At 38.9% G+C, this 22,064-nt stretch overlaps 5 protein-coding genes across 6 annotated transcripts; 2 read left to right on the top strand and 3 right to left on the bottom strand.

Moving 5' to 3' along the window:
• Nucleotides 1-129: 129 nt before the first annotated feature.
• LOC6040420 lies at nucleotides 130-2,115 on the bottom strand. Its single transcript, XM_001849762.2, has 2 exons — nucleotides 1,989-2,115; nucleotides 130-1,780 (listed from the first exon to the last, which is right to left on the bottom strand). Exon 2 carries the CDS (start codon nucleotides 1,771-1,773, stop codon nucleotides 187-189), a length of 1,587 nt encoding a protein of 528 aa, XP_001849814.2. The 5' UTR covers nucleotides 1,774-1,780; nucleotides 1,989-2,115; the 3' UTR covers nucleotides 130-186.
• Nucleotides 1,981-3,098, bottom strand: LOC6040419 (ribonuclease P protein subunit p40). The gene is made up of 3 exons (XM_001849761.2): nucleotides 2,958-3,098; nucleotides 2,219-2,360; nucleotides 1,981-2,153 (listed from the first exon to the last, which is right to left on the bottom strand). The coding sequence occupies exons 1-3, from the start codon at nucleotides 3,096-3,098 to the stop codon at nucleotides 1,981-1,983; spliced, it is 456 nt and encodes a 151-aa protein (XP_001849813.1).
• A 139-nt stretch (nucleotides 3,099-3,237) lies between these two features.
• LOC6040418 (HIG1 domain family member 2A, mitochondrial) lies at nucleotides 3,238-3,968 on the top strand. 2 transcript variants are annotated; one of them, XM_038249005.1, is made up of 3 exons: nucleotides 3,238-3,331; nucleotides 3,389-3,465; nucleotides 3,526-3,968. In XM_038249005.1, the coding sequence occupies exon 3, from the start codon at nucleotides 3,549-3,551 to the stop codon at nucleotides 3,873-3,875; it is 327 nt and encodes a 108-aa protein (XP_038104933.1). In that variant the 5' UTR covers nucleotides 3,238-3,331; nucleotides 3,389-3,465; nucleotides 3,526-3,548; the 3' UTR covers nucleotides 3,876-3,968. The 2 variants fall into 2 exon arrangements, with proteins under 2 accessions (XP_038104933.1, XP_038104931.1); XM_038249003.1 differs by having other exon boundaries at nucleotides 3,295-3,465.
• On the bottom strand, nucleotides 3,963-10,251 carry LOC6040417. Its single transcript, XM_001849759.2, has 2 exons — nucleotides 9,943-10,251; nucleotides 3,963-4,410 (listed from the first exon to the last, which is right to left on the bottom strand). The coding sequence occupies exons 1-2, from the start codon at nucleotides 10,223-10,225 to the stop codon at nucleotides 4,001-4,003; spliced, it is 693 nt and encodes a 230-aa protein (XP_001849811.2). The 5' UTR covers nucleotides 10,226-10,251; the 3' UTR covers nucleotides 3,963-4,000.
• A 4,239-nt stretch (nucleotides 10,252-14,490) lies between these two features.
• Nucleotides 14,491-21,705, top strand: LOC6040416. Its single transcript, XM_038249995.1, has 4 exons — nucleotides 14,491-15,321; nucleotides 20,393-21,007; nucleotides 21,068-21,333; nucleotides 21,507-21,705. Exons 1-4 carry the CDS (start codon nucleotides 14,535-14,537, stop codon nucleotides 21,684-21,686), a joined length of 1,848 nt encoding a protein of 615 aa, XP_038105923.1. The 5' UTR covers nucleotides 14,491-14,534; the 3' UTR covers nucleotides 21,687-21,705.
• The last annotated feature ends 359 nt before the right edge of the window (nucleotides 21,706-22,064 follow it).

The raw sequence follows: 22,064 nt of genomic DNA, 5'->3' as shown, positions 1-22,064 counted from the left end.
ACGCCCCAAGCATTCGCGACCCAAGCATTCCTGGACGCGCGCAAGTTGGTTCGTTTCCGGTGCGAGCGTCTTCAGATCGATTTGGACCACTGCGCGGGGAAAAGATGGACGAAAGAAAAGAAGGTTAACTGCGGGGTTGAAAAGGTGTTTTTATTCGATATATGTACAAAGAAAGTTCAAAACAAGTCAATTCATCTGCTCGGTGGCGTACTTCCGAAGTGGTGCCGTATGGACCGCGTAGTTTCGCTCCTTAAGCATCTCGCGGAACTGCACCAGCTCATAATCGCGAACCTTTTTCCAGCACTCGATCTCGTTGAGGACTTTTAAGCTGGTGCAGTTCTCCACCATTCGATACGCGGTCGCTATCGTCAGCTCATCCGAATTGATGATCCGGATGTCCTCCAGGTACTGCAGCGGATTGCGCAGGAAGATCCGCTCGAACATTTCGTCACTGGTGAACACCTGCGTGCCCAGCTGGATGAACTTGATCTTGAGTGCGGTAACGAGGATAAATTCCAGATATTGCGGTGGACAGTCGCTGACGAACCACAGCTTTTCGAGGTTCATGAACGGAGGAATGGCGAAGCGCCGGGTGTAGAGTGACGTCGAAGGGATCATGACGCAGTTGTACAGCGAAAGCACTTTAAGATCCACACAGTACTGGCTGATGTAGATCAGCGCGTTCATGTCGATTTGGTCGACGTGTTCCAGGTGGAGGCAGGTCAGGTTGCAACCCTTGACCTGGAGAACGTCCCGGATTTGATCGGCGAAGAAGTCGCACGAAAGCAGATACAGTTCGGAGAGGTTGTTGATGCCGACCAGTGCCATCAGATCCATCAGCAGCATGTTGTGGAAGATTGACACGTAGTACATGTCTGGGCAAAGTTCCGCTAGAAGCTGGATGTGCCGGGTTGTTGCGAAGCGGGTTTCGAACTTGCGCAGTTTCAAACTGCTTATTTGTGGATAGTTTTGATCGATAAACTCCAGACAGCGACCCAGCTCGTCGTATCGACCCAAATCGGTGAGATTCTTTGCCTTTACCAGCAGCTCAATAATTCCGGAAATTGTTATTTGAGTACGATGCAGAAGAGCCACCTTGAGATTCTTTAGTTTAACTAAATGTTCGATACTATCGTTCGTAATGTACTTAGAATTTGAAATGTCCACGTACTCCAGATTTGGGCAAAATTTTGCCAACCCCTGCAAGATCGTGTCCGTACAGTCATAGTTCAGCGTAAGCCCGGTAAGGTTCTTCATCGTCACCATTCCCTTCATGATAGTCTCCTGCATATCGAACGTCTTCCAACCGCCAGTCATCGAGCCCAAACTCAAGTACCTCAACCCCTTCATGTCGCTCATCCTGGAGTAGAACACATGTCGCATCATTTTGGGCATATCATCAATCTTGAGCGATCGCAGCTTCCGCGACAGCAAGATATCGGACATGGCGATCGCGACGTTCACCTGGGCAAGAAACTTCGCCATCGAAGCTCTGACGTCCAGCGCTCGCTTCACCCGCTCGATCAGATCCTTTATCTGCTCGATCAGTTCCCTGCCAAACTCATCAAACAGGTGCGCCGGCACGCAATGGTCGTAGTCGTCCCGCAGATCGGACACGATCTGCTTCAGAATCTTTTGCCCTTCATGTTCCTCTGTGCCACGACTTTTCGACATGTGCAGCATGATCGGCATCAGATTCTCGGCGATCACACAAAGCCACGTCGCCGATCGCTTCAGCGCCATGTCTTCCAGCCGCGCCGGTTGACCGAGCATTGTTTTTCTGAGTGTTCCAGATAAAATTGACTTCAGTGATTGTCGTCAAAAACCGTAACGCTCAGCACCGGTGGGTTCAAGCGGGAGAAATTCTCGAACGTTGCGTCTATTTTCGTTTCTCTGTTTTCATTTTCGAGCTTCCCTTCCCGGGATGAACCCCCGCCGTGCCGTGCCTTGCGTTACTTAACATTTCACCACACAATTAAATTACTCACCGTATTTACTGTTTCGCTTGCGAGCAAACTGCGAGACGCGGCCCTCCAAGCCCAGGGTTTGGTAGGTTTCCTTGTTCAGGTGCAGCACGAGGACACCCGCTGGCGTAACCGCCACACAGTCGTCCGTGTCCAGCCGGGTCCGGAAAGATACTGCGTAGAAGGTTCCTGCAAAAATACGAAAGCATCGAATTTGCAAAGATCTTTCAACCGTGCAGGAATGGTCTGAATACCTCGTTTGACGAATCCCTCGAGGAACGCGCGGTTGGTGAGGGCGCGCAGCGAGACGTTACGGACCAGGTAGTGATCGCTGTCGGCGAGAGCCGTTTCTAAGGCAACCGGGATGCTGGCTACGTCCGGCAGGACGACCGTAATCTGGGGAAGTTATTTGACAAATGAAGACACAGCGAGCCCGAGATGGTGTGTGAACTAGAGTTCATTTGGTTAGGCGTGCGCGCGAGTACATTGCGCAATGATCGAGATTTGGTTTGGTTCATTAACCGGTGCGAATGACATGAGCTAGACCTGCGCAGTGGTTTGTTATGGTGCTGAAACCGATGTAAACTCTATTCTAACCTAAATCTATGTCTGTATGTATGATCTCTATCCACGCAAGCAATTTGGTCCTGGAATCGAATGGAAGCGCTAGGTGAACAATTTGATCATCTTTAACTCCGTAATCTGTACACCCACTGTACACGTTTTTTAAGCACGAATTATAGTGTTACAGATACACTTTAAGCTAGGGACACTTCGCATAGACGCCCTTGCTCCCACCACATCACTAACGGTAAGGAACGTCGAGAAACTAGTAAGCATACTCCCCAGTGGAACCAACAAAAGAGAAGCAAGCAATCCACAACTTACAGTGAACTATGCAAATCGCGAGTTCTGACAGGCACCAAGATTCTGACGCAATGTTTCGATTTATTTAGGATCTTTATCGAGGAATCACCCGGAACACTAACTTACCAGCTGATTGAAGTGATGCGACCGGATTCCATTCCGGACGGGGTCCTTCTTTCGCGGTTGCTCGTGCAGGTCCAAAGTGCCAGTCTTTTGGATGATTTCGTGGGACGGCGGTTCGAACCGCCACACTTCGGGACACAACATTATTCAGCAACACTCGAGCCGAAACTGAATTTCGATTTGAAGAATGTAAACAAAACACGCGCACGTGTTTTTGCTTCGACGCCGGCTGATGCTGTGAGTTCCGTTGGGTGACTTTTGTACTAAATTGTTTTTATGCTGTCAACTGAAATTTGACAACTGTTTTTTCGGTGGGTGGACGGGCGTTTTTACATAATTCTGACAGATTTTGTTTTGACTTCGGCTTTCGGTCGGAGGTTTGTTTTGGTTTGATTGTGAAATAGCGATTCATAACTTGAGTTATTTTTCCATAGAAAATAATGCAACGTTGATAACTTAGCCAAATAACCCACCTCGAAGCAACTGAATTTTAATTGGCTTACGTCTCGAAGTGAGTTTTTCACTTGTTTTTGTAAATTGCGCATTTGAGAAGAAAAAAAAATCCTTTTAGAAAAGTAAATAATCAGCATCATAATGTCGACCCCGGCGGATATGGCCGCTCAGCAGCAGGCGGCCGAGCTGGAATGGATCCAAATGCGCAAGGATTACGCCGACATGCACATCGAGACGACCAGCGAAAAGTTGGCCCGCAAGCTGAAGGAGAATCCGCTGGTGCCGATCGGATGTGCCGCCACGCTGGGCGCCCTCGGCTACGGCCTGTGGAGCTTCCGCCAGGGTCGACGTCAGATGTCCCAATACATGATGCGGGCCCGTATCGCGGCCCAAGGATTCACCGTGATTGCGCTCATCATCGGTGTGGGGATGACCTACACGAAGAAGGACGGCGACGGCAAGAAGTGATTTCGACGATTTGGCATGACGCAGCACTTTTTCCGTTTTCTATAGTTTTACCCTTACCAATATATGTTAATAAAAAGAGATTTAATTAGCATCCTTTCAATCTTCTTTATGGCAATCCAAAACAATCACGACCCCGCCCTCACTTCCGTCACCTCATCGTAAACGTCAACCGAAACCTGGGTTTCCGTTTCCGGGTAGAACACCTCCTCCAACCCGTCGCCGTCTTCGGGTTTGAGCAGTGCAAATCCGTCCTGGCCCATGCGCATGCAGTCAAAGTGCAGAATGAGCAGCGGATAGCGCCAAACACGGGCCTCGATGTCCATGCAGGCGTGCAGATTCCTCACCCGGGGCGTGTAGATGTCGAACAGTCGCAGGCAGAGGTCGGCGTTCAGTGGGATGTACGGGATCGGCACCGGTAGACAGAGGGGTGGTGGGTTTTTGGCCGATATTGAGTTTTGGTAGATGCTGGACTCGTTCATCAGCACCTCCATGTTGATGGCGAAGTCGTACGGGTCGTAGGTCAAGTTGGTGCAGACTGGAATTTGGGAAAATTTGATTAAAAAGTGTTTGAATTGGGTACTAAAGCCCTATGTCAATTTTTATGTACAACGGTAAAAAACACGATTAAAAACCATTTCTGATCACTATTTTTCATTTTAATGCAAAATTTTTTTTGACAAGACAACATTTTTTCGATGGATCAACTATGGTCCCCTTGGAACGAGCTGTCAAGTAGGAGCTTTTCTGTCAAGAAGGACCGCGAGGTTAATTTTTCAAAATTGAGTTAAAAATCCATTTTAAACACTATGTGGTCGTACAAAGGGTCATTGTACTCAGAAAAATAAGCTTCATCGCTGTAAACAATAATATCAGCAATCTATGCTTCATTTTAGGACCCAATTGCTTGATCAATACTGACTAAATTTCAACTCCAATTACAAACAAATGTTTTTTTTTTATTTCTTAAAACTATGGTTTAGTGAACATCTTTAGTTTCAGTTAGGCCGTTGCAAATATTTTTTAAAGTTAATGCGTTTATTGGTCTGAAAAATCAGGGGGCAAAAACAATATTTTTCCAAAAAACTTCAAAATTTCCATGAAAATTGAAGTCTAATCAACTGAAAACAATCTAAAATGCTTTTTCTGCATTGATAATCATATTTAGCATGTTTGGGCTTGTTTAAAAATCTAAAGCAGTATAATGCATTTTAAAACACTTTTTTCATCAAAATGTTAAAACCATGGCTCGTAATTTCAATGTTTATACTTTTTTTTGCGCCCTCCCCTCTGTTCCCCCATGGTCCTGGTCAGAGTCGAGGGACATAAACTGCAAAAAATATTTGCAACGGCCTTATTATGAAACTAATGATTTATCCATACTTTGATCTTGAATATACGAAACAGATATTGTTGAAAAACAGTAAATTTCGTCAAAAACTTATTCAAACATTTTTGGAAATGAGTCATGAAACGTTCAAATTTTACAGCAAAAATCTCAATGGGTCAAATCTCAAAGGGTTAGTGAAATTTCACGATTTCGCGGACAGCGTGAAATCCGCGAAATTCGGCTTTATTCCGTGAAATCCCGAGAAATTTTATGTTTTTGTGAAACTGTAACGATTTTACTCAAAATAATTTATCAAACTCAAATAGGAATCAAAATAATTTTATGAACTACTGTAGAATTAAGCAAGTGAATACCCCGGTTTAATTACTAATATAGGGTTAGTGATTTTTTAAATTTCGTGAACGGCGTGAAATTCGTGATTTTTTTCAAATATTTTTTTAAGTACCAAAATAATGAATATTTCATCCATAAAAACTATTCGAGTTAATTTTATTAGTTTTCAAATGAAAAACTTGAATTAAAGAATTATAAAAATTTTGAGTTTTCTTTAGAAACTAACTAAATGCACTAATATTTTCATTCGTTGTAATGATTAGTGCGCTGACCACGGGGACGCGCTGTCTTGTTTTTGCATGCTCATTTTCATTTCTTTTGTGTCGCTGTTTGTGTGCTTGGGTGAGTGGTTATTATATATAGGTGAAGGGATTTTATTAAATGATCATTATATTGCATTATTATATTTAATTGATTATATAACCACACTATATTTGACACTTAACACATTATACAAAACACATATGAAACTGTAAACAGGAGCGTTTGGTACGGTATGTCCACGCATCCTTCCTCCCCTGTAGATTCTGTGAAATGTGCTCCGTTCACAGAATCTGTCTCTGCGGTTAATGCAACACAGTAGGCCTGGCCGCTTTAATTTATGCAATACATCTTCGTGGTTACTCAAGTGTACTGCAATAATTGATATTGACAAGAAAGAACTTGGGGTGTAATCTAACCCCAAGTTCTTCCAGGATGCTTTCTTCGGACTGGCTGCGCTTGTGTTCGATTAGATTAGATTAGATTAGATAATATTTTCATTCGTTGTAATTACAAATTTGACTGCTATTTTTGTTGAAGGGTATCGTTACAAATGAAATTAAAAGAATCAAGGTTTGTTTCATTAAAAATTAAATGAAGATTTTTTTTATCTTTAAAATCACCTTTTTAAAACATTTCAGATTTTTTTTCTGAGTCCTTTTAAATTTTAACGATTTTTGATTATTTAGGTAGATAATTCTCGTAAAAGTTAAAAAATACTACTTTTTTCTGTTTTCTGTTCTTATACTGAATAAAAACTTCGATATCGTTACAAATTATATTGTTTTTGCCTATTGATTTTAAATTTAGTTTTTGATGGGCTAAATGTAGCAGAAAATTCAAATTATTTTACTCATTTTGGCTGGACAAGATTGTTAAATCTTGCTTTGATATTCACTAAATAAAATGTAAAATGATAAATAAGAAGCAAATCAGCGAAAACTTTTAAACTTTATTAGTCGAATATAAAAAAAAATGTTTCAGAGAATATATTCAGAGCCCACCCATAAACCAGGTGGAAACTTTTTTGATAATTAGGAGATTTATTTTTGTGTTACGTTCAAATTTAGTGATGATTTTTTTTAGTTTATTGAAGAATAAAAATTAGTTTCTGTGTTTGAAACATAAAATTTTAAGAGTTATATAACCATTTTTCACGTTCTGTGAAATTTGGTGTTTTGAAATTGAGGTCCCCGTGAGATTAGCAATTTTCGAGCGTGAAAAATCACTAAGCCTATACCATATTGATTGATGAATCATGACGTAACATTTTATAGACTGAGCCCAAAACTTTTTTTGCACTTATAAGCCACCAACCTCGGGATTCAAACTCATGACATTTGGGTTACGAATTGAGCACGTTACATCTGATTCAGGCTGACCAAAATTTAATGGAATATTAGTCTCTTTGAAACGTTTCATAATTGTAGGAGCAATTAAAAAAAAAATTACTCCATTTTTCCAAGTATGAATCACTTATTTTGAAATATTTTTACAGAAAAAATATGAGGAATCTACCGCCGAAATTATTTTTTCGAATTTATTTTTTTCCCTTGTTCAGAAGGTAATTTTGAGCAGCTGTTGTTTTACGAAAAACATTAGGGGAGAGTAGGGAGACTTGATCCCCTTTTTTTGTATCGCACACAGTGTTGCAAAAGAGTGATAGAAAAGCTATCAATAGATTATCTCTGCACCAAAAATATCCGAGAGTATAGCGGCCGTCACTATAGCTTGTGAGATCTCTTCTTGTGTCTCGTGATTCCCAGCGATGTCATTCTCTCTCTATCACTCCTTCCCTTTTCCTCGACTATGCGCTCACCGCTGAGTCTCTCAACCTCTCCGAAAACTGCAATGAGAGAACGCGAGATGGCGATTAGAGCCGACCACGCATGACGCCCCTTCAAACTGCGTTTGCAAAATTGGTTTTGTGGCGGCTTTTGTGGTTAAACGCTGTTGCGGTAGGATGATCGTGGAAGCGAGAATGAGAGAGAAAAGGAAAATGTCAATCGCGAGTGGGTAAACACAAAAACGTGTTCGGCTATGTTCGGCGCTGAGAGTTTCAATGAAGAGAGAAGAGCAGTTGTATTTGAGGCATGAATATTCAGGCGAGATAATTGTAGTTGCTGAGAGGTGATATTTTGATATTTTAACAACCCTGATCGCACATAACTCTGTCAATGTCTCACAAAACTATAAACTTTTTGCATCAATTGAAAGCTTAAACATTCATCTATGTTTGGCTAATAAGGGTATTTCCTCAGATGAACTCTTCGAATCATGCCAAGCGTTTTAAAAAAGATTTTAAACCGGCATTTTAAAAATGTTTGGGGTTACTTGATCCCCCTTTCAACATTTTGAAGAAATCTTAAGCAAAATGTTTCTTATTCATCCAAACTTTTAATTTTCTATAAGTTACAGCAATTTCACATAAAACCTGTACGTTTGTGTTCAAAATATAACAAGTGTAGTATGTAAAATATTTAAAAACTTAAAATTTTATTTTTTAGACCAAAATTAAGCATGTTTACAAAAGCTGGAGATTTTTGTTAACAAAACTTTTGAAAAAGGTTCAAACTGCAGTAAGTTATGTACAATTATACTAAAGGAAACCATGTATGAAAATTCAGTCCAATTAATTAGTCTTGAGGCTCATTCCAGTGACTGTAAAAATGCAGGGATCAAGTCTCCCTAAACGCACTTTTTTAAACAATTGATTGTAAAAATAGTATGACTATAAATTTAACACCAATGCATAAGGGTTTTGGAGTTGATAAGTTTATCAAACAATTCATGAATAAAAAATATTTTTGTAAATAATTTTTGAGTGTTTTCAATATATATCAAAACAAAGAAAAAAAGATCTCTTGGAAGTTTTTTGCAGCTCGTTTTAGAAAAATGTGTGTAACTCAATCTAAACATTGTTTATTTTTTTTTCTTTGTTTTCTACAATGAGTTTTAGTTAATTTCGCATAACTTTCTAGAACAAAGCTAATTGTTTTACCCACATGCTGAAGCGATACAGGCTTGGGATCAAGTGTCCCCGGGGATCAAGTCTCTCCACTCTCCCCTACTTCTCTAATTTTATGTTTTTCTTGTTTTATTTTTAGAATTTTAGTTTGCATTTATCTTGTTTATTTTATGTTTGTTTTTGGTAGTAGGTATTTGGCATATTCTACCACCTCCTATCATTACATTTTGCCTTTCAAATTTTTCATGTTTTTACAGCATTTTTTTAAAATGTTTTGCTTGTTTGTCAAATTTTTCATTACCATTTAAATTGTAAAAAAATGCATAGAGGCAACGTCTGGGACACTATAAAACTTACTGCATACTTATTTTTATTTAAAATATGTAAAATATGGAAATGTTTGTAAAAAAACACAGCCAATGTTGACACCTAAAACAATGGCATTTTTTTTAAAACAACTTCAAACACTAAAATTTTCTAATATTTTAAAAGTTTTTCTTTCCAATGCTTTTTAAAGATCAAGAATTGGCTGACAAAAATATTTTTGGTGAATTTTTAGATTGAAGTCTAGAGGCGGGGTTGGTTTGTAGAGGGCTAAAGACATTTTTTTTTTTCATTTAACAAAGACAACGACAACGAATGTCTTCATTCACAAAAGTACACTCAAACCCCGTTGGTTTGACACCAACTGTTGTCAAACGAACGGAGTTAATTTTTAGTTTGACACCCCTTTTACACGGCGTTCACACAGACTATCAAATGTTTGTTTTAATAGTGTGCGTGAGTGCCGTGTAAAAAGTGACAGTTCGTCAGTTTTTAGTTTGACTTTGACCAACCAACGGGGTACAAACTAAAAAAGTGTCAAACGAAAAAGTAACCAACCACCGGGGGTTGGGTGTATCAATCATCCATCAACCTAAACCAGACCGTGGAATAAACTTGTTGGCAAAGTTATTGTATAACCTGATCTGTTGGTTAAGGCAATACATTAAAAAATGAAGCAATTGAATAAAACTGTTTAAAAATTCATTTTTTCCAATTTTTAAATGCCGGAAATGTCCAAAAAATACCTACAATTTCAAAAAACTTTAACTGATAGATGTATTTTATAATTTCATGGTTGATTTCCCTTGCTCAAAATCCACATTCAAACTTACAAATCTGACTAAAATTCAGCTGCTGAATGTTCATTCCCATGCAGCATCCACACTGCAGGTACTGGCAGGAACAAGCATTCCCGTTTCCTTCATGGCGCGTTTGGTCCCCATCCTGCCCTCCGAACGTCACCACCGGATATTGGTACGTTCTGTTGGTATCCGGGCTGTAGAAGCTAATGTCGTACTTTTTACTCTCCGTCCGCTGCTGCGAAACACCGCCGGTGACCGCCAAAACGAGACCACAGACAACCACCAACAAACGGACGAGTACGGTGAAGGTCATCCTGCCGCCACGAGTTCTAACCTCGAACTTTTGAATTGACCAAAAATGTGCCGCTCCGATGCGAACCAAGTTCCGAATTAGACTGACCACCAGCTGATGTGTGGTGGCCGGTGTTCGGTCGAACAGGTTCCATGCATAATCAATTTCGGACCGACAGTTTTGCATTTCATTAGGGCGAAAAGTGAAGAAGTTTGCCCGCTTGAAGCAGCACTTGAGAACCGGCGTCTGTTTGTATACAAAAGATGTGGTTTGGCAAACTTCGTTGATGCATCCGATTGCGGTGGGTTGTTTGCATTTTCACGTGAGTGTTTTCGGAGTGCATCGCGAAAGAAGTAAACACGTGTTTATGATCGACAGATTTCGCGCAGCTCTGCGCTAAATGAGATTTATTGTTGTTGATGGCGGTTGTAAGACCGGTAGTGGTTCGGAGCATATTTGCATAATAAGTAGGTTGTGAACCAACAGGTGGTTGGCAGATGCTATCAGGTGTCGGTTTTTTGAGACATTCAAAAAGATGTCAACACCTTTTTGCCTTCCTCACCTTACTGAGGAAAGGCTATAAAATCACTCGAAAAATGAACTTTTTTATTATACCTCCTAGACCTACCTTCATTTGTACATATCGACTCAGAATCACCAGCTGAGCAAATGTCTGTGTGTTTGGCTGTATGTAGACACGTGTACCGAATCAATGTCACTGGAATATCTCGTCACTGGTTTGGCCGATTTTGACCGTGTTGGCCTCATTCGATTCGTCTTGGGGTCCCATAAGTCCCTATTGAAATTTATGAAATTTAGGGTATTTTAACCATTAGTGACCCCCTAGTAGAGCCGAAGCACATTTTCACAAATTTTCAATATTTTAAGCACTTTTTCATAACCCTATGTACAAAACAATGAAATATGAAGTCTTTTGAACAATTTTGACTATTTGTTTCATCAGTTATTTGTTTTTGAGCAGAAAAATAGCCATTTGAAAACAAACTTTTTTTGCCTTGTAATTGACCCCCTTTTCCTATAGTGGACCCGGATCCATTATAGGCAAACTGTTATTTTGATATCAAATGTAACCGATATTTGATGGTTTGATGCATGGTGTAGGTCTAATGATAGATATAATGAATAAAAGATGGATTTTACTCACTTTTCATTATAAACAAATATGTTTTGTTAACAAATTTGGCTTTAAACAACAAAAAACCTAACAGACATTTAAACACATTTATTTCCGAAAAAGATCAGAGAAAACGTTTCAAAAACAACTATAAACATAAAAATAATCAAAAATAGTAATCTTGATGCATTTTTTTCCATATTAATTACATAAATGGTTGACCGAAACTAAATAATAGATTTGTTTATAGTTGCTGGTAAAATCACGCATGTTTATTTAAAAAAATGTTTTGTTTTTGATTTATCACTATAAAATATAATTTCAAACTACAATTATGATGTTAAGTACAATTAACTATAGTTTTGATTAATTATAAATTCTTACGGCATCAGCATTTTGGGTACTTTTAACATGAAAACAGCTATATTTATACTCATAATTGAAAAAAATATGCGTTAAGGTTGATAACAACAAGCATTTAGGCTGATACAAATATTTTTAAAAGTTTTTGTCCTCCCCCACATCAGGGGGCAAAAAAAAATGTTTTACAATAAACTTCAAAATTTCAATGCAAATTCAAGTGCAACCAAAAAACCAACTAACTGAAATCAAATCAAAATACATTCTCCTGCGTTTATAATCATTTTTAGCATGTTTGGGTTTATTAAAAAAATCTTAAGATTTTTTGAAAATTTTCGATGCAAAATCTTTTTTTCGATACAATTTTTGTTTTTGTCAGATCTTAGATTTTTTGAAAACTAATGATTGCAAAACAACTGAACTAGTGTAAAATGCATTTTAAAACATTTTTTTCTTTTAAATGTGAAGACTATGGCTTGTTATTCAAATTTTTATATTTTTTTATTCTTTTGCCCTTCCCTTTACCTCGGCCAGGGACGAGGGACAAAAACTTTTTTAAATATTTGCATCGGCCTTATTGTATGCTTTAGAGAAACTTTTGCTTGAATACACAGTTTTCTTCATTTTTGAAGGTTAAATTAACAGGGGTCCACTTTTGGAAAAGTTTGGATTTCGTTTTCCTATATTGGACCCCCCTAATTTTTACTCGAAAATGGCAGTTCTTCGCTTTATTTTAGTAAAGATCCTTAGACTTACATTATTTCAAAAATTGATTTGATGGTTAATTTAATCATAAAACATAAATGCAGTTTTGTTGTGAAAATGCTATTGGCCATGGCTGATTTCCAACCGGACCCAAAGATGACAATTTTCGTGAGTTGCGCGTATTCACCGACAGATGGCAAGTGGGCCTCGTCGGAGTCCACCCATCAAATACGAAACTTAAAATTAGCATAGGAAACATTTTTTTCGTACGGCTTTTGCGGCGCGCTCACTTCAACTGTTCTAGACTAATATTTGAACGTGGCGTAACTCTAAACATTTTTTTAAAGAAAATGATTCCAGAATGCTTATTTTGTCGTTTTAAACTAAAACAAGGCAAAAACTATAGTTATTTAAACTATTCTCCATTTTCAAAAGTTTGCCTAGATAATATCGAAGGCCGCCATCTTAGGCCCACTGGGCCCACAAAACGGGGTACGCTTAGGGACCTAGGGTAATGAAATGTTCTGGGAGAAATTTCAAACACCCAAAGTCATGCAAATTTAAGGATGAAAAACTTGTGGTTTTTCTTTGGTGCTGGCGCGTTTCTTGCACCGAACAAGCACAAACATTACAAAAACTACCAGATTATTATAAACAACAGTTTTACAATGTTTGTGATTGTTATAAATCTCGTTTATTGCCCAAAATTATTTTAAATTGATTCCAACCTTGTTCTTGCATAGTCTTGTTGCTCGATTGGAACCCCGATTTGACAGTTCGATTGAAACCCTGATAGTGACATTTCTCATCTCCATCGAGAAATTAAAAGTGAGAGTGTGTGCGTGCAACATGGAGTTAAACTTTTCGAAGTGCCATGGGAACCTTCACAGTAACTGCACAGAAAGTTTAACTCCATCTTGCACACACTCTCACTTTTAATTTCTCGATATAGGCTCTCTAGTACGCTCAGTTTGTATGGGAGCTGTCAACATGCTCCCGGGCTGCTGATTTCAGATGTCGAACTCACAACACTTATTTTGATGAAAAGGACAATTCAATGTCAGTCAACATTGTTTTAAATGATGCTGAACATGCGAAATAAATGATTTGTAGACAACAACACGCTTGGAATTGTGATTTTATTGAATTTTTCATCAAAAACCCTTCAGAGGGTCCACTATAGGAAAGTGGTCCACTAATGTTGCTTTTTAATGCTAAATTTACTAGGGTAGCAAATAAGGTTGGTTTTTGCATGAAACCTTTCTTGTGGATTAAGAATTTTCAAAATCTGATTTAACTATCTAAAATTACAAGCAATTTAAAAAATGGTCTGAATTTACATAACCTCAATAAATTTCCCCACAGGGTTTTGCCTTCCTCACTGAGAGGGGATGCCATTTTCCTCCAAGGAGGTGTCTGTATAATGTTGACAAAAAGCATGTAGAGGTAGTCTGTTTATCACTTATTTTTATTAGGTGCTGCGATCACGTTAGGGGCAATCCATAAACCATGTGGACTATTTAGGGGGGTTGGAATCACTCTATAAAGGAGAGGAAGGCACCAACCACCTAAAGGTGGATTAAGTAACGTTTTTTATTGAGCTTCAAAGAGATGGGCTTATTTTGGAATGCTACGTGTTTCGAGTTATTGTTATTTTATTTTTTGTATTGTTCAATCAAGTTCATCAAGTTCATCAATCAAGTAACACATTTAAAAATATGTCCATTCCGTTGGAAACCAAGTTCCTCACATGCTTGGAGTCAGGTTTCAACCATTTAGTAACAGTTATCAATAGCCGTATACACTCAAATATATCCCTCCTTCTTGATCATGATCATTGACAAAGTTTCAATTTCGCACAGAACCGTTTTCACCAGCGCGCCCCTCCCTTAATGCTCCAAACTAGAGCATTCATTTTTCTGGTGCAGTGCGCCTCTAAAGACCATCTTCTCGATGACGACTCTCGTATTTTTCTGGATGATGAACATTCAAATTGCGCCTGCTCGGTATGTTTTTCGCAGCGCTGCTGAAATTTAGCGACAATTTGCGCAATAAGTGTCGTTGCTGATTTATGTTTGTACTTGTCTGCCGAGCTTGCAACTCTCTAGTTGTCGTCGTCGTCGTCAAGAAATGAAGAAAAGAGCAGACCCTTTCTACTCCACACGCGGCGACCATGCAATCCGTGTCACGTCATTATCCGCCATGGCGATGCGCAAAAGCGAAGAAACGGTTCGGTGGCCACCCGAGATGCACCACCGCTGTGGTCGGTTCCAAGCGGTGCAGCTGCTGGCACTAGGCGTCACGTCGTCGCCAAGGACGGAGATGCATCGCGGGATCGTCGTCACGACTGCACCACTGCTGCATTTTGCTTCGTCGCTGGTTCTAGTGCTTGTGGTGAGCCACGTGGTCGGGGATTGGGTTGAGATTCCGTACCTGCAGCCCAAAACGACCACCCAGCGGACCACGGTGATCCGGAAGACCGTCAGCCAGCTGCACAAGCCGGAGTTTATCGCCGGATCGAGCTTCCTCAGCGAGGTGCTGCCACAAACCTCCAGCGGAGAAAGTGAACGTAGCGCGGAAGAATCCCACGAAGAATACCCGGAAAGTGACCACCATCGGAACCAATTTCCCATTCCGGGAAATCGTTTCCCCCACGGTTCGGACCACCCAGTGTTTAGTGTTAGTGATTTGATGGACTATGAAGAGTTTGTGGAAAGTGTGAGCACAACGACGGAGAAGCCGGTTGTGAACCATTTTGGGGAAGAAGCGTACGAATCCAAACCGGGTGGCACTAGTGGAGGAAATTTATATGGAAATTTCCAGAAAAGATTCTACGAATACCCGCGTGTTAATGTGTCTAATAAGGTGGGATGGGTTACTCATCATCCGGTGAAGGAGCAGCTTCTGTTTGTTACAGGTAGGAATTATTTATTATAAATTTTTTGACACCTAAATTTGCACCATTCAAAAACGAAGTGAAATAATCTTTTTGTAGACATCGATTCCACGTACAACGACCATGATCTAAATCAAAAGTGCTCCGACTTGTCTAGAATTTGGCCTTGGAACGGAAAAATGAGACTCGTATTTCGGTAATTCTCTATACCAACTCACACAGCAGTTGCCCCGACCCCTCTTCGATTTCCGTGAAACTTTGTCCTAAGTGGTAACTTTTGTCTCTGATCACAAATCCGAAGTCCGTTTTTTGATATCTCGTGATTGAGGGGCGGTACGACCCCTTTTATTTTTGAACATGAGCAATTCTCTACCAAAACCGGAAATGGATTTTATTTGTATTTTTTGATTTGGCTCAAACTTTGTGGGGGCCTTCCCTATGACCAAATGTGCTATTTTGTGTCATTGGTTCACCCATACAAATCTCCATACAGTATTGGCAGCTGTCCATACAAAAATGCTATGTAAATATTCAAACAGCTGTAACTTTTGAGTGAATTTTCTGATCAATTTGGTGTCTTGGGCAAAGTTGTAGGTATTGTTGAGGACTTTTGAAAAAAAATAGGTGCACGGAAAAAAATTGCAGATTTTTTTATCAACTTTTTTTTTCACTAAAACTCAATTTCCCAAAATACGTATTTTTTGATTTTCGAGATTTTTTGGTATGTTTTAGGGGACAAAATCCGCAACTTTTGAGCCATAGAGAAACTTGTTAAAAAAATCTGCCGCCGAGTTATGAATTTTTGAAAAAATAGTGATTTATGAAAAAAATCGAAGTTTTATGCAAAAACAAGTATGACATTACTTTTTAATGCAAAATTGAATTTGCAATCGAAAAGTACTTTACAGATTTTTTGATAAAGGTCTCCGTTTTCAAGATATAGCCACCGAAAGTTTCTTGAAAACGGAGCCCTTTATCAAAAAATCTTTTCGATTGCAAATTCAATTTTGCATTAAAAAGTAATGTCAAACTTGTTTTTGCATAAAACTTCAATTTTTCCAAAAATCACTATTTTTTCAAAAATTCATAACTCGGCGGCAGATTTTTTGACCATGCCCTAGTAACATTGTAGGTTTTAAGTAGGCCATAAAAGCCTATTTAGGCCGTATGAGGGTTTTCAGAACCATGATAAAACCTGTAAGTTTAAAAATGTTACTAGGGTGTTTCTCTATGGCTCAAAAGTTGCGGATTTTTGTCCTCTAAAACATACCAAAAAATCTCAAAAATCAAAAAATACGTAGTTTGGGAAATTGAGTTTTAGTGAAAAAAAAGTTGATAAAAAAATATGCAATTTTTTTCCGTGTACCTATTTTTTCTCAAAAGTCCTCAACAATACCTACAACTTTGCCGAAGACACCAAATTGATCAGAAAATTCACTCAAAAGTTACAGCTGTTTGAATATTTACATACCATTTTTGTATGGACAGCAGCGGAAATTGTATGGAGACTTGTATGGGTGAACCAATGACGCAAAATAGCTTATTTGGTCATAGGGAAGGCCCCCACAAAGTTTGAGTCAAATAAAAAAAATACAAAAAATAAAAATGGTCGAAATCGGCCGATATCGCACTATGGTACATTGGTTGGCCAAGTTTCAAAAAAGTGACCTTCTCCAAATATTTTTTGGTATTTTTTTCTCGAAAGTAAACATTCTAACTAAGAAAAATCCAAATTTTCAAAACTCTAAGTTTGTTCATTACGGAGATACGCAAGCTGAAAGTCAAAAAATGGAGTAAAAAACTAGCGTTTTTCGTAAAAAAGGCTGATTGTTTAATTTTAACATAGCTCAGCCATTTTAAATATTTTATTAGGACAATTATACATCGTTGGAAAGGTAATGAGATAAGCTTTGAAACTATTAATAGATAAAATGTTGTTTCCAAACCAAAAACTGCAGTTTTCATCGAATAACTGGAGCATTTTTTTGACAAAACTTTTTTTTTGTGTTTGTTAATCGAGTACTTTTTTTGCTAACCGATGCTAAACATGAAACTAAGATCACTTGAAAGATTGGATCATAATCTAACATTGCTGAAATTTCCAGCCTGCGATTTTTTGCGTTTTCGGAGATATGCCATTTTGAACATTTACGTTTTATCAAAATTTGCTGCAATCTACATATGCGCCCGTTTATTTCACTTGCTTTGCCACCTACTTCGTGGGCATCGTCGCTTCAAAAATCAATACCTGGTTTAAAGAAGTTCGTAATGACTTTATTGGAATTTTCTGTTGCCTACATTTAAAATTGAGTACCTTAGTCAAAACTGGAGAATCTCAGTTTGATACCGAAAAAAGTATTCAGCAAAATATTGACTTAGCATGATGAATTTCTGCGATCAATCCATGAAACTGATCCACATTTAAGTTCTATGTTGGTTAGTACAAAACATCATAAAAGTACCTTTAACATATCCTGAAGCCGTCAGAAACTCTAGAATCAAATGAATTTTCATGAACAAGAACATTAGGATTAGTAAGAATATGTTTTGTATTTTATCGTTTTAATTCATAATTAATATTTTGAATAAAATAAATTTTTCTGTTATTTGATTTAACAATTAAAATTTTCGCAATTTATGCCCGTAAGGGTGGGGGCGGTGGGTCTCAAGTTATATGGCATGGACTCACAAAAAGAAACACACAGCAGTAAATAATGACTTAAAATGGATTTATTACGCTTAACAAAATTTTGTTGGAGGGGAGGAGGGGAGGGGGGGGGGGTGAAAGAAAGTTGAGGGAGGGGTTGTGTCCTTAAAGTGGGGATGTATTAGCTTATCCATAATTTAATAATATAAACTTGCAATAAAATATATACGCAATTCTTTTGCACTTGCAAATGTTTGAAAAGACTATTTATTATAAACAATCCACTATTGAAAAACATGAAAAGTCATAAAAATCGACGTATATCATTTCAATACCATACAATTACCCAAATTTGCATGAAAAAACATTTAAAAAGCAAAAAAATAATTTGGCCGCCTGTTTGTATGGAGATGGCCCATAGTGTATCGTAGAGAGTTGCTCACATGCGAAAAAAAAAGAGGTGTTTTTCAATAATTTGCAACCTGAAAAAATTTCCGGGGGTTCCTTGGCCAAAATAATTAGACCCGTATTTTTTTGTTTGGCTTTAGGGTGACCTACATCGTGCTAGGGTGGTTCGAAAAATGGCAATTTTCGTAATTTTTTGCAAAAACCACTTTTTTAAATCGAAAGGTGGATTTCATTTGATTTTAGCTGTCAGCGATGACCTATATAAATTAGGGTTCCAAAAGTTGCGTATTTTAATTACAAAAAATTTGGTACTCTAACATGTATAGGTCATCGCTGAAATTTTTAAGTTATCGCAGTTTTAGTGAAAAAAGTTCATTTTTTGCCGATTTAGTCATTTTCCTGTTGCTGCGCGTCGAAAAACTCATTTTTTTATTTTCAAAAAATCATATCTCGGAAACGTTTTTTGATATGATATGTGAAATTTTTCGAGGAATCCGATAAAAATATTTTCAGACATTGGCTCCAGACACGGTCAAAACGCCATTATAAGTTTTCATACGACTTCTTCAAATGTTATGCTAGATTTTTGAAACTTCTTACTATTTTTCTCAAATAGCCAAACTAACCACCTTTCTTTTGCGTCTAAGACAGCTAAAATCCGATGAAATGACGCGGAGATATGATTTAAAAAAAGGGGTATTTTGCAAAAAATTACGAAAATTGCCATTTATCGAACCACCAGCACGATGTAGGTCACCCTAATGGCCAAACAAAAAAATACGGGTCTAATTATTTTGACCAGGGAACCCCCCGAAAATTTTTGAGCCCAATCGGAGAACTTTTTTCGGTTTAGGCTCTTTTCAAATGGAATTACTGTATAAGGGTGGGTCAGGGAGGTCAACTAATAATGTTCATTTTTCGAGTGATTTTATAGAATCTCCTCACAGTGAACGTAAGCAACATTGATTTTATTTTATTTTTTATCAGAGCTGTGTGTATATAAACTCTCTTGTTCTTTCTGAAAATTGTGTTAGTGCCGAGGACAGAGCAATACATTTTGAATTTTAAAATTTTGTGATAGTTTTTTATCACTGTGGATTTTTAATTTGATTATTAGAAAAATATTTTACGATTGAAAATTGATGCAATTTATTTGTCTGCGATTGCTTTTCCAATTTCAATAAATTTGAGATTTCCAAACACGTGATTTATTAATGGTACCTAACAATAACAAGAAAAGACACAATAAATATTTTGTATCATTTGATTATTCAAAATCCCCTCCTCTTCTCCCTTGTAAACATTTGTCCAATTGATACCGTCATTTCAGACAGGACAGCTGATTTATTTTTGTTACTGTCCAATATTTGGATATTTTAGATTAGTTTCGGACAGAACAAATTTCAACAATTTCAAGCTTTTGGGTGCTCTAAAAACTGCTGCCTCTATTCAGAATGTAGTCCCGATTTGCCTCAGTTGACGGCATCCAAATCCAAATCAAAACTCAAATCAAAACCCAAATCCAAACCCCAATCCCAATCCAAATCTAGGCGACAACCCAAACCCAACGGTTGAGGAATTGTGGGAACTAATCAAACGTCCTCAGACAGAACTGGAAATATCTAGAGGGGAGAACCGACGAACAGCAGAAAGTGACTCTAGCGAGTCAGTTCGACCAAGACCCGGCTACGAGTCATCATGGAATAATCAAAACGCCTGATAATCTAGGCTTTTGATTTTCTAGACTGGACTTGACAACACACTTTCCTTAAACAGTTGAAGGCAAGGCGTGAAAATTCAGTTTTATACTCTTTTCCCTCGACCTCTGCCTGAGTTTTTTTTTAAATAAAGGTTCTGAAACTCCATTAAATTGAAATTTTGTATTCCAAACAGAAAAACTATGTTAAAATCTTGTTTATTTTTTACAAATAATTTAAGGATTAAGTCAAAATGAAATGCCACAGCGATAAAAAAAATAACTACTTATAAAAGTATTCCAATGCTAGTTCATAATCCATGTCAGTTCCTTTCCCCCAGCAAATCGCCACCCAGCCACTCCCTTCCCCCCGGACCACCAACCGTTGAGCAACAAGTACGAAGAGGAATCGATCGAATACCTTCACACCGACTCTCCGCCACATCGCCCCCCAAAACCAGTTCCGTTTCCGGTTCGTCCTCATGTCCAATCCGTCAACGATCGCGTTGAACTGATCACGGCACCCGAAGACGACCAATCCGAAAGTTCAGAATCCTCAAGTGAGGAAGAACCTGCCCACAGCCACGTGCTGACCCGGCCATCAACGTCAAACGAGAGAGACTTCAACGGTCCAGCAAGCGAGAAACCCGCGCCAAAGCCGCAATTTCCGGACTTTGACGATTACGATGCCAAAGGGCAAGACGATGACGACGACCAGTCATTCCGGAACTCGAGTGTGAAGTTTGTGCGACGGAAGCGCCCCGGGCAGGTTACGATCGTGAAGATTATTCCACCGAGGCGTCGGTTCCGGCCGCTTGGTGAAGGAGGGGGCTTTTCCGGATTTCTCAAGTTTATCAAACGAATGCAGGACGGGTTCATGTTGAACACGGCGAAGAATATTGGAGACAAGATTAAGCTGCTGCAGAACCTCAAGGATCAGCTGCTGTTGAGTATTGGTGAGTATTAAAAAAGAAGATTGAAGAAAACAGTGTTCAACAAATTCTTAACCTTTCCAGAGAGCAAAATGTCCACCTTATGGGGAAATTCGGAGCCACCCGACAAAACGGAAAAGGTTGGCCACCCTGGCGTAGTGACCAAGGTCAACCGGAAGGATCACCGGAAGAAAGATCAGCACCACCGTCGTCGCACGAAACGCGGAGGCGATTGGCTCGAGGAGGTTCACACCCACCATCACGGCGGGATGGAGTTTCCCTCGGCCGAGGCGGCACTGTTGACGATTTCTTTCCTCACGTTTGCAGTTTTCCTCATCAAGCTGGTTCTGGTGAGTGCTCGCACGTGATTATAATGATGAAGATTTTTCCGGTTGGTAAGAAGCAAAAGGGAAGTTGCGTTTTGTTGACTCTTGTGTGTGACAGTGTGAAAAGTGAGAGCGACTAATTTGAGTATAATCGTCGTCTTTTTCTTTTGATTTCTCTCCGTCTGCTCATTTTCCAGCAAGTGATTAACACGATCAAGGCAAAGCATTACACCTACACCACCCTCAACGGTATGACGCCGGTGAGTACGGCAACGCTGAAGCTGGTAAAGCGCACCAAACGCAGCGACGACGCACTGTCCGACCAGCATCTGAACATCCTGAGTGCTATCAACAGCTATAAATTTACGGGAAATTAAAGTGGAATGCGTAGAGCGATGCAGCGACGTTTGTCATTGTGAAAGAACTTTCCCGTGGCAGGTTGACATCATAATAAGCCTAGCTGATTTGTAATAACTGAGAGAAATTTTCTTTGAAATCATTGTACTTTAATTTGTATTCTTATAAAATTAGTTTTTTTAAGAACCGCCATCTGGGGTGAATCGGTACACAAGAGGCGAATGGGGACAGTTGTTTTAGCCTTGTTACTGCATAATATTTAAATATTTTTTGGGTTCGTATCTGGGTGATGAATAGAGAGAATGCGTAACGTGATTTTTGAATGATCCCACTTTGTTTACACCTACAAAGTAGGTGGCTGTTCAAGCACGAGCATGATTTATTTCTAACTGGTAAAT

The sequence above is a fragment of the Culex quinquefasciatus genome, chromosome 1, assembly GCF_015732765.1.
Source record: "Culex quinquefasciatus strain JHB chromosome 1, VPISU_Cqui_1.0_pri_paternal, whole genome shotgun sequence".
NCBI lineage: Eukaryota > Metazoa > Arthropoda > Insecta > Diptera > Culicidae > Culex > Culex quinquefasciatus.
Note: the sequence above shows the minus strand (reverse complement) of the source record. Positions and strands in the feature narration are given on the sequence as shown.